Source organism: Asterias amurensis, chromosome 11 (genome assembly GCF_032118995.1).
Source record: "Asterias amurensis chromosome 11, ASM3211899v1".
NCBI classification, from domain to species: Eukaryota; Metazoa; Echinodermata; class Asteroidea; order Forcipulatida; family Asteriidae; genus Asterias; species Asterias amurensis.
This window is the reverse complement of record NC_092658.1, coordinates 6,998,050-7,010,964: the sequence shown is the minus strand read 5'-3', so window position 1 is coordinate 7,010,964 and position 12,915 is coordinate 6,998,050. Positions and strand designations below refer to the sequence as shown.

At 36.6% G+C, this 12,915-nt stretch overlaps 1 protein-coding gene across 7 annotated transcripts in view; it reads left to right on the top strand.

Annotated features, from left to right (window-relative positions):
* Positions 1–537: 537 nt before the first annotated feature.
* The window catches only part of LOC139943847 (voltage-dependent T-type calcium channel subunit alpha-1G-like), a 165,654-nt gene continuing 153,276 nt past the window's right edge, over positions 538–12,915 (top strand). For all 7 annotated transcript variants that reach the window (XM_071940690.1, XM_071940688.1, XM_071940693.1 and 4 more), the window contains exon 1: positions 538–1,636. In XM_071940690.1, coding sequence (XP_071796791.1) covers positions 1,311–1,636 — 326 coding nt within the window. In that variant the 5' untranslated portion in view covers positions 538–1,310. The remainder of the gene's footprint in view (positions 1,637–12,915) is intronic.

Genomic DNA, 12,915 nt, shown 5'->3' with positions numbered 1-12,915 from the left:
AAAAACAAACATTAAAAAGTGAAGAAAAAAAACGTCAGGAAGTGAATCTTTCAATTGAAATATTTTAACATTATTCAGTCAAACACAGTGGGTCTGTATCAGTTTAAATAAAAAACATGTAATTACTTTATATAGCTTATTGTTTCATTTAAATTACTCTGTCTGCTAATTATTATACACTGTTTTTATGTGTTTTTGTCTTTACTGTTTGAATCAAGGCCAGTTTTAATTTCTCCAGTGTGGGATAATAAATTTCTTATCATCATCTTATCTTATCTTATCTTGTAGAATTACTTCTTTAGCAAAATACACATTATATACAAATATTAAACTAAAATACACATCCAAAAGTGAAAAGCCGCCCTCTGTCGCATTTTTCCCCCGGCTAGACTGTCGCCGAGCAACAGCAACCAACGTGTGGTGATGAGGTCGTTGCGTTGCGACCAAACCACCCGCACTGCGCACTCACGGACGGGCTAGGCGTGCACGTGCAAGGGCACACACACACACACGCGCGCAGTATTGAACACAGCGAGTCGATGAGCGAGCATTTCTCAGCATTGAAGTATCACACAAATCAGCTGTTGTGTATTGTACGTACCGGCTGCGCGTGTGTACACACAAAAAAGGCAACGGTACCCACATCCCACACACACAGAGTTAAGTAGAGAGAGCTGGTCGGTCCATCACCCTCTCTTTCACCCTAAAATCAGGACAAATTTCAAGGTATCTCAGCGCCAAATTCCTTGGAAAAATGTTCCTTGTTGAGTCAACACGACTACGTGGGATTTACTCCTTGTCCAGTTACAAATGAGCTCTGGATCTATGCGTGATGTAATCTTCTCAAATCAGTGGATGATGATGGAGGATGGAGAAAAAGTCACTGCTTTGAAAACCGCAATGTTGGGACTCACTCTGAGGAGGTAATGACTTTGACTATGGAAGCAGCCAGTGTGGAATGTTGAACATGATGTTGCGAGTTGTCGGTGTGTAATCAAAAAGACAAGCACTTGGAGGAGAAGAAAAGGATGTGGTTTACACCCTGTCGTTTAGGATAAGCGGATCAGTGCTTATAAACCCTGTCGATTTTTTTTCTGTGGGAGAAACCTTGGATTAGAACGTGTTCAAAGAGACGCGTGCCAAACAACAGTGTGGGTGGATGGTGGAACTCGACACATGCAATTATTTCCTGGATTTCTCAACTTGGCTCTTCGTCTGAAGATTGATTTTAATGGTCCCTCCCGGGGAAAGGTATCCTCGAATACACACAGCCACGATTCTAAGGAGTGGAGTGAGAAAACAAGGGAAATATGTCTGAGGATGAAGAGGCCCACCGTCCCTCACGACGGGGCGGTTCAGTTAGGATACGTGTACCGGGTGAACAGACCATGGGACGGCGGGGTTCACCACCGAAGTCCCCCCACTCTTCACTGGGTGATCTGGGTGATGGTGAACGGTCAAGCCCTACCGGGGAAGGTTCGGTGGGGTTTGACCCGGAGGCAATGGACGAAGACGGTATGTCGTCTGGGAGTGGTGAGGAGGATCTACCCTTCCCTGGACTCCACGATAAGGTGTTCAGGTATTTTAGTCAAACATCAAAACCTCGAGTTTGGTGCATCCAGCTTGTGTGTTGGCCATATCCTTTTTAATTTTATTACAATGTTGTCACTTTGTGGTTATTTCTTCCAATACATGTGCTTTGAATTGAGTGATTTTGCCATAGCACTGACCATGGAGCTATAGCACTGACCAACTCACTTCTTGATTACATGCATGCCAAGGTCAGTGTACAGTTGTTCAGTTGGTATGGCATTTCCATTTGCATTAGCAATTGTTTGCATACATTATTATAATTATATTTTATAAACTTTACCTTTGATAAAACTTGTGAGTCTTATGCAAAACTTTATTTTTTTTGGTAATACCACGTTTGTATCCAGTTCGGGCAGTTTTTACTATGTATTTCTGTATGGCACCACTACTTTTTCGTTCCATATGTGAAATAATATTTAATTTACCCCTATCCCTTTTTGTAAAAATGAGTGAAGAAGTGGTGGCGCAGTATGGAAAGTTGTCATTGGATTTTTTTAATGAAATATTCAAATATTATGATGTACTTTTCTGACATAACAAAAACATAATTAATATGAACATCATTTAAACATTTGGAATTATGTAATGTGGATTTCTGAGCGATAAACCCATTTAAAATTATAACTTTTTACACTTTACAAGAACTTGACAAAAATATAAACTGTGATTTCTGTTTTTCCCCTCCAAAGTGTTCTGTCATTTAGTATTTCTATTGGAACATTTCAATGGGCAGCAAGACAAGGACTGTGGGCAGTTGCCCAATCCTTGATTATCAGACCTGCATTCATTTCCCACAGTTGACAGTTTATTTCTTGATACAGGTCATAATTCAAGATCCCTTTGTCATACGTAGTAATTGTTGTCTGGGACAAACTTGTTCGAGAAAAATCTGCAGATTTTGTTGTGATGTAAAATGATCCATGGTGTTACAGTTCAACAGATCTGTTAGGAGCTCTACAAATGCAAACTCTGTACAGCCGCACCCCCAAGTGTGGATAATTTTTACTGATGATAAATGTAGTTGTTTGATAGACCACAATGCCATAAATTAGCTGAGGTTATTATTCATTTGCCTTCACTTGCAAGTATTGTGTTGAATCTGATTTTTATCTCTTACATAAAGCCTTTAGGTTGTTTGTTGTGATGAGGTGAACAAAGATAAAGTGGCAATAGGACCTTGGGTGTGAAAAAAAGGATTGGCAAAACTTATTCTTTTGTCAAATTTATTATATCATCTGAAAAGTACCCAAGGATTTTCTGACCGAGGCGTATATTCTTTAGGGAAACGGTGGTCAAATGTGCAACCACACTGAGTAGTTTACCTTCGTTCACTTAACAATCTTGAGAGTGTAGCTGGTCCCAATTTTGTGACTCTTGTTGTGGAACTACGTAATATAATGCAATTTACTTTATTGTCTCCGATGGGAAAATCATTTCGGTCGTTAAAATACACTACAAGCTACACACAATAATCTATAAAAGAATAGCGTGTTAATACATGGTGTCATACATGTTTTTACAAGCACAAAATTATGTGATTAAAAGTGCCATGAAATTGTAACTTGTTCAATGGTATAAAAATACATCAAACAGAATTTTAAAAAGTTGTTCGTGCAGTTGCACGAAAACCTTAAAAACAGATAAAGGTAGCAACATTTTAAGACACAATAAAAGCTTTACCAACGAGCAAGGTACTCAAACCGGCTCTTTTGTTATACCAGACAATTAAGACTAAATAAAAGGCTAGCATCTTTTAATGGTGTCTGGAATGCAGTGCAGAAATAACAAACAGCAAACCGGATACCCTCCTGAACTATTTGCAGCCATGCTCAATCTCAGCTGCCAATAACCTTTATCAGTGTTTACTTACTCAGTTCGTTATCATTTTAATAGGCTTTTCTTTACACACCCTTGCCCACAAACTGTTATCATTATTTACACTTTTAATGTTTTCATGTCATCTTCTTTTGCCCCAAGTACTGTATTAAGATAACATAAATCTGCGCAAGATCAACTTAAGTTACTTGGGCACAGTTATTAAATTTTAATAAAGTGTATGCTACAAAGATTTGAGCTTATTTTAAAAATATGATGGCGGTTATACCAACATCTAATTTTACTCATTTCCAAGATTTTTAAACTGTCGGTCAATGACTAAAGTAAAACTTGGTTCATAGAGCTTGAAATACAATCATCCATCCTGGAATTTTATCTTCATGAGCGCAACCATTTTTATTTTGCAAAAGGTACTTCATTTTGGAAAATCTTGAAGTCTATGGAAAATGTTGATGGGGCACCATGGCAAAGACCAGGGCAACAGAGGCCACGCTCAGATGGCCTTCATCAAACTCCAGGCCTATCGCCTCTGCCCTTGATTTAAATACATCGAAACAGCCTGACCCCCAAAATGACCTCAACTAATCACAGCAAAATTTTCTATACATTACAAAAATGAGATCATAAAATGTGCATAAAATGCCAATTTGGCCTACCACAAGCGTTGTTTATAATTTGCATTTTAATAACTTGGAAAACCTGGATAACAGTGCTTAAGAAATCCACCAGTGTGTGTAAAACTAATTCATTGTAATGCTGTCCCCTCAGGGAACAAAAACTGTGTTTATGTTGTACTTACAATCATTCCTTTGAATTCATCAAACAACAACGCTCCTATTTATCATTTTGGAGTCCGAGCATAATGCTGTAATAGTGTTATGTAAATTTGTCCAGCTTATGGTTTCCACAAGTTAGTCAATCAAGCTAGTGTTTTTTCTGGTTTTTCTGTCAAACATGTATGATTATTGTTTATAAAATTAAATTTGTTGATCATTAATTTTATCTTTGCTTGTGCTCAAGATTCTCTTTTTCCTTCATGAAAAATGGGATGCACACAGCCAGACATCACACCAGTCAAAACATGACAATATTTATAAAAGAGCATCCAAAACACTGTGAGTGTATTTCACGCTCAATCAATGTTTGTTTCTATGCACAATGGAATATAAATGTGGTTCTGGAACAAAATATGGATTTTTTTTCCGGATTTATTTCTTCTCCGCACTGAGCAAGAATCAGTGTGGGTGTCCTTCAATATCAAAGCATAACTGATAGACTGTTGTTAAATATCAGTACCAGTAAACCACAGTGTTTTGATTGTGTAATTTTTTAATATTAAGCATGTGTGATTTTGATGTGAAAGGACAAAGGAGAGACACAAGTCTTGAGTGTTTTGTTGTGCCTGTGCAAAGGGCATCTGGTGTTCAAAAGTAGACCTATGTTTACACATTGAATTGAATGCCAGGGAATTTGTAAACAAAATGTCTGAGCTGGTTTCCTGCCCAGTCAACATCGAATAGCAAATCCTGTATTTTTGATGAGCTCTGAATGGTTTGCTAAGTCTCCCGAATTACAAAAAAATAAACTGTGAGGTAGTAACTACTGAACAAGAATTTTGGTCTAAAAAGAACATAATCTACACAGAAAAATACACTATAGTGTTACCACAAACCAATTACTGATGTTCTTCTTTTTTTACCATTATTTTTTTATTTACTTTTATTATAATTTTTGGTGAGATATTTCAGCATAGTGTATACTACATGTAATTTAGTCAGTTGCTGAGAGAACAAGATTGGTGTTTAAAATTAATGTGTGGATAGATCATAAAATATTTAATTAGAAAATGTTTTATCATAGATTTCTAGGTCGCCCGTTGCTTTTGCAGAAATGTTAGGAATTTGTATGCATTTTCTATCCAATGAATGCAGAAAATAGTCTTCTTAAAAATGACTCAACATTTTGTGGTAGTTGAAGTGTTTAAAATCAGTATAACAAAATCTAGATGTCAAGTGGCAGAAATATCCACAATCTGCAGTCTAGAAGGCTAGTCGGTTAGTCAGAAGTCGGTGTACGCCTAATGGACGGAGTGTAGGTAATATAATCTACTGAAATAATTAACTGAATATAGGGCTTCACTTTTTTACACGGTGAGAGAGAAACATTTTAGACAAGACAACAATTTAAAATGCATCTTATTGATATTCTGATGTAAAAGATGGCAACAGTATTAAAAAACAAAAACAAATTAGGCTTCATATAATTTAGGTCTGCTTATACTTCCTAGAACATTGTATTGACTGTCGAAAACACTAATTGTTGGGAAACCGTAATCGCTTATATTGACTACTAGACTGTCATCTTGGAACAACAGAACAAGTCATCAGAAAACATTACAGGGGAGGTGAGGAGCGTAGAGAGTAGAGGAGATGCAGTCAAGAGCCCACAACCCCCCCCCCCCCCTCGTTGCCAAGCACACAAGCCTTGAGACGAATCCCGATTACTTATTCCCTACTTTGCTAAACCTAGGGCTGGCTCAATGCTGATGATGACGACAGCGTAGCATGCATACAACACACACTACCATCCCCTCCCTTATTTGCATTATTTCTAAGATGTCCAGGGCACCAGGCATCAAAACGGTACACGGAAATTTACTCACACGTGTGTAGTATACGACAAGTACAGAAGATTAATCGTAATGAGGAAAAAGAGGGGTTAGAAAATGGTGATCGTTGTTTGTCTTAGTGAAGAGGACAGAGGGGGGCAACATGATGTATGTCTGTAATTGATCTTAGATTCACATTAACTCAACTGTAGACATCTTGTACATGAGACACCAAGGCGCATTGAAGACAAATGTTCTGCTTTAAAATGTTTGTCAGTTTGCAAGTCCTTTTCCTGAAAATTCACAAACATGTTCTTTTAATTATGACTATTATTTATGTTAAAAAAATGTTGGCAATTTAACATAATTTAAAAGGTTTATTATTACTTAAATTCCAAGAAAATTTGTCATAAATTTTAACTTGCTACTATGTAAATACAAATTTTACAAATACGTGGACTAAATTCAATTTTAAGGCTCCTGGATGCTTTGCATACAGTTTTGCACGCACGTCTGCCATAAAATAAACCAACATATGAGCAAACGAATCAATAAAACTACTCATTAAAATGATGCTAGAAAAAGAAGAGAATAACAAGAAGCCATAAAAAAAAAACCAGGTCAACCTGTCTGAACGTTTTAATTGACAACAAATTATTTGTTGGTCTGATGAGTTTGATTCACTTTCATTAGTAATTCTTGCCCTTTTTAAAACAATTTGAGACATAAAAGGAATAACATTAATTTAGTCGGGTGATTTTGAAAGTCAGACGGGAATGCAAAACCACGAAATGGGTTTTTCATACATGTAGCGTCGCCTTAAGTGCTATTCACACGACACAATGTAACTGGGGTCTTTTGCTGAATTTTAGTATGGTTGTAAAATGTAGCAATGTTTGACAAGATTTTGCAAGAGAAGCTGGACAGTAGAAACAGTTATTGTCCTTTCACACGACGTACATTTAAAAAAAAATAAAACTATATTTACATTTAGCAAGGAACCCTTGCTTAAATGCTCTCGTGTGAAAGGGGCTTTATTCACACATCTGAATGTATCAGGTTTTTCAATGAGTGCTATAAAACCATACCCTTAAAACAACAGACGCTGATGCACAGCATAAAGCTGTTCAGAATGTGTGCAATTTACTTTAATGAAAAAATGCCAAGTGCATTTGTGTGTAGTCGGGAGAACAAATACATACTACAAGCACTTGGAATTTAATTGCAATTCACAATTCAATTAAACCGTTACTGGTCTGTGATGTACTTCACACATAAATATGCAAATCACGCCAGTAAAAAACAAACCTCTACAATGACACCATTAAAGGCAGTGGACACTATTGGTAATTACTCAAAATAATTATCAGCATAAAACCTTACTAGGTAACGAGTAATGGGGAGAGGTTGATAGTATAAAACTTTGTGAGAAACGGCTCCCTCTGAAGTATTGCAGTTTTCTAGAAAGAAGTAATTTTCCACAAATTTGATTTTGAGACCTCAGATTTAGAATTTGAGGTCTCGAAATCAAGCATCTGAAAGCACACAACTTCGCGTGACAAGGGTGTTCTTTCTTTCATTATAATCTCGCAACTTCGATGACCAATTGAGCTCAAATTTTTACAGGTTTGTTATTTTATGCATTTATGTTGAGATACACCAAGTGAGAAGACTGGTCTTTGACAATTACCAAAAGTGTCCAGTGTCTTTAAAAACAGACAAGAGTTAAATATTTACAAAATATTTAAAGGAACACATTGCCTTGGATCGGTCGAGTTGGTCTTTGAAAAGCGTTTGTAACAATTTTTTATAAAATGTATATGGGTAGAAAGATGTTGTAAAAGTATGATCCACACAAACATGCCTCAAAATTGCGTGGTTTTCCTTTTACCTCGTCGACTAACACGTCGGCCATTTATGGGGGTCAAAATTTTGACTCCCATAAATGGCCGACCGTGTTAGTTCGCACAGTAGAAGGAAAACCACGCAATTTCGAGGCAAACTTGTGTGGATCATTGTATTCTACTTTTAAAACATCTTTCCAACCATATGCATTATATAAAAAACGGTTACAAACGCTTATGTTTTGACCAACTCGTCCGATCCAAGGCAATGTGTTCCTTTAAACAAAACTTGAAATAAATGACAGATTTTACATGGGGAAAATATGTGTGGAACTGAGCCTTTTGACCATAAAAGGGAATAGACGTCAATGGAATTTAATGATCCCACTTTATACAAACCTTGACTCTAATACACACAGGGGAATGGGTTCTTGTTATTCTTGTTTTCAGAAAGCACTTTGTTTTTAATAATTTGTTATTTGGAAATCTCCAACAGGCTCAATCTAGGTCAAGCCCTGTTGTTTAAATGTTGACATGTTTGCTTTTGTATTGCTCTACTCAATCCATCTTGTGAATATTTGCCAAGTCAAGTAACGACCAAATAAGGCTATACAACAGAAATATCCACAGGGCCTGATGTACAGGGATGGGTTACTCACTAATTCAAGCCAGAAAATGTGGATGCTTTTTATATGGTGTGCGAACTATGGACCGTGCTGTTAGTCTCATTCAGTCTAGGAGAATGGTCTAGGTTTCTCTTTGATGTTTAGCGCAGATGGTGTGCTGGTCCATATTAATATGTTAATAATGCACGGTTTGTGCAGAGAAGTCCTATCACAAATTATGGTTATGCGAAATAAACCAAGTAATACTCAAATCAAAACCATGTAAATGAAGCTGATAGAGGAATCATCTTCATGATTTTAATAAAATTAATTTTATATTTTTGCAAACCAAGAAAAAAATAAGGAATGTTTTTGTTTTTTTCAATAAATGTGTCTTTAAAAATGAGTTTATTATCATTTTTATTTTCCTTAAAAAATTAGATAAACATCAAGTTTTTAAAAATACGGGTGAATATGTGAAATTTGTAATTTTGTGGAAGTATGATGCTACACAAAATTTCTTAGACATTAAAATTCTGTAACTAATTTTAATTTAGAGGGGGAAAAAATTGCTTAAATCTAAAAGTGAATTTCTGACTTGAGTTCTGGTTATAAATGAGTGTATAAACAGCTAGTCGCTTGGTCAACCATGCCTACACAGCTATATATACACCCCATAATATATTACTATCATTTGAAGGTGTTTACACAGTTGTACAAACCATTTAAATAAAAACAGACACGTATTCCACTGTGTGTAAAGAAGAGAGAATCCAAATGAGTCAAGCATAAAATAAAGGATTAGACTTGGAGGTTTATAAGGAAGTCCTTGCATTAAATGTCACATATTCAGTACAAAGGTTCATATATGCATGGATCAAAGGACATAAAATGTTAGATTTTCTTGTTCGATTTTGATTGGCTATATTTTTGAAGAAAACAAATTCTAGATGCCTTCTTTGTTTGCTATAAATGTTTTTTGTGTGTGATTGTAATACATAAAAGTGTACACCTCTTATGAAGGATTGAAAGCTAAAGGCCATCCTCCTCTCTGTTTTTTTTGTATTGACATATTTCTTTCCAATCTCTCGTAAGAAGGTGTGTCAATTCGCAGTTATTGTGCAGGATTGTACACGTGTATGCATTGTGCTCCGTTTATCGTGGGTGTGGAGTATATAATTTTTACTATTGACACCAGCCAGAGTTTTGGGGCATGATTATATGCACCTATTGTACAAGACCTGTCAATTTGGTTCAATAATGGAGGATGGAAGAGAAGGAGCTCGAACGACCGGCAAAACCGCAGAGTAAGAAAAGAATACCTTGACAATGCCCCTGTCTGAGCAGTGGAAAAAGATAGGAGACCTCCAGCTGGACGGCCGATTAACGAGCAGGATTAGATCTCTTTGTACAGAAGGTGTGGTACCGCCAGTCTGCGCCGTTGCCTTCGTGTAAAGTTGAATTATTGGAGACAAGAATTGTGAACATACACGTTTTTATTTACTGTTTGAGGTTTTTCACGGAAATATCATGGCATATTTTAAAATTATTGTGACTTTCCCTTCACTAGCGGTGGTTCAAAATTTGGGTATTAGCACACGAGGGTGGTTGGTATTCAATTGTGTTTTTCGATTTGGTGGGCGAAAGTGTACACAATTTTTATCAGGTCTCAAACAAGTGTTTTTTTCTGTATAATATCCATACGACATACGACACCATGGTTGAGTGAAGAACCAAGTGCGCACGCGCAAACTCACATACTCCAGGTCGCCATTGTTTGTATAAGGTATGTGGGTGATTAGTACGTGGTGTTGTTAAACGACCGCAGTACCATGGGTTCGACTTTTGAAGTCCCTTCGTTCGAGCACCTTCTCTTCCTTCCTCCATGGTTCAATGATTACCTCATTTGAAATGAATTCAAGGTTTCAATGCCACAAAAATGCAGTTTACCAGAACAATTCAAAACATGCATTTTGTCCTTGACTCCATATCTGCCCATCATGTGATTACACTACAAGAAATTACTTCTCCAGCACTGAGAGTATTGTTCACAAATGCTTCTCATACAAATCTTCAAGAGTTTCCAAATGGGGAATTTGATATTACATGTATTTCAATTTACATTTAAACTTCTTCAAATATGATCCTAGTTTCTTACAGTCATCGGTGACTCTTGCCTCTGGAATATGAAAGGAGCTCAAGCAGTGTGAGATTTCATCTTCAAGGTATGAACTGAATTGAGGAGGATGCCAAAAGGAGAACACTATTTAAAGGGTGTGGGTACTTTTTTGTACTACACAGAACACAATGTCCACAGATTTATGTTAAACTTACACAGTTTAAAGATAATGGTGGTAGAAGCTTGTCAAAAATATTACTTGTTGAGGTGCTGTAGTTTTTGAGAAGTTAGTAAAACAATATCACCAAAAAAAATTTTGTCCTAGGGGACAAACAGTGTTTTACCACGTACACTATGTGTACAACCATATTTACAAGACTCTCCTGAAAACATTGCTCTGTGATTTTCACATTTTTCCCCCTCAAAAACTTGACAACTAATGAAGCTGAAACTTCTACATGTAAACTATTTACACACATCTTCATTCACAGTGAGTAGGGATTCATGTCTTGTCCGAAAAACTTGATCTGCAAAAGGTGTCAAAACCCTTTAAAGGAAACGAACTCTTGAAATCCACTCTGGAATTGTCTTCCACTTTTGTGTTGGCCCAGAAAGGTTATGGTTTATATTGATAGCAGTCTCTAATTATTTGTACCATCTGTCCAGCCCAGCCATATTGTGTATTAGTTGTAAAGCTTGGTGGTATGTCTCGTCAGTATTCCATGGATAGTCTAGTATAGTCCCATCATGAAGTAGCCTTCAAATGGACTGTAATGAAAATCATCCCCTCAGATTGACTGATTTTTCAAGATGATCCCTGTCAATAAATTAATATCACATTGTTTTTCTGTGGGGAATTTTTTATAGATATTCTATTGTGATTACCCCAGAATCAGGGCCTTTCTGTTAATATTTTTTACTAAGTTTGGTTGATATATTACTTGATAATGTAAAATGTGTGTACAAATCTGTGAAACAGAATGATTTCCCTTGTATCCGTCTGTACAGTCACATACAATACAGAATAAAAACATGAGCAGAAAGAGCAGTTTATTACTAAATTCCACAAAAGTCATCAAGATAAAACCATTTAATATTCTACAGACTGCCCAGTTGGGCTTTTAAACCCAAGATAAACACCAAGTGGAAAACATCTATTAGACCTTGTTTCATTTCAGCAGTCTTCAGCCAACTTCCAAAATTTAATTCGCGTCTAAAGATTGCCCCACAGTAAAAATCTTTGGTAGCTGAATGACAAAAATTACAAAAGTAATGTTCTCTGTTCTAAAAACCTTGAGGAACTCTGTTTTCCAATGAAATTTTATATAGAAAGGTTTGTGGTAACACCATATGATGACTTCTCTAATGGGTTGGGGTGGTTCTGAAAAGAACCGTTGGTTTCAACTCGACATTTCGATCAGTATGCTCTGATCGTCTTCTAATGAAATTTTGTTTTATGATGAAGTCATGCAGAGCACACAGCAAGCCAGGTTGAACCGTACTGCATTATAAACTCCCCAACACGGTCTCCCTCTATTGTTACGCTGCACAATACAGTCAAACCGTAAAGGTGTGCCCTGATGCATTGCATAGACGGCTTTCTAGTAACCGTTGAGTTATGATTAACATTGCCTTTTTCCCTTGGCGACCGGGCCACAATATGGAACCTCCATGGTAAATCACTGGAGTGGAGCTCAATAGGTCAAATTCACACGCTCACTCAGGTGTTTGGTCAATGATGCACACTGCTTGATTCTGAATTGATCTCAAGAATTTCATTCATAATAATATGCTAATGCAAGCCCTTTTTTTTTATATTCATAGTTTTTTGTTAGTTTATTGTCTAGTGTCATTTAAACATATAGAAAAGTGAGAGTTGGCAAGGCCATCTTTATCACCCCCTCTTTAAAACCAATGCCACACTGAGGCTAGAAAGTCGTTAGCCTGACACCTTTATAGTATTTAGAATCAGTATTCATGATTCCAGACAGGGAACTAAACAATGTCAGTGGCATTTCTTATAAATAACCATCTCATTAATATTACTTACGGCGGGCGCTTCCTCAATCTTTATAGTGGATATGGAATACAAAAAGGTACATGTATATGTTCTTTTATCCTTTTGAATCCATTACTAACAGTCATTGATCTCCCACTGTATGATCCGTTATACTTAGGCAGGGAACAGTTTGCACAAAAAATTGCTAAGCACAGCAAAAATATTGCTTAACCAGAAAAAGTTTAGTAGCCAAAATTACATAAGCCTTTTTGAGATACATGTATGGCGGACACAATGCTACAACACTAATA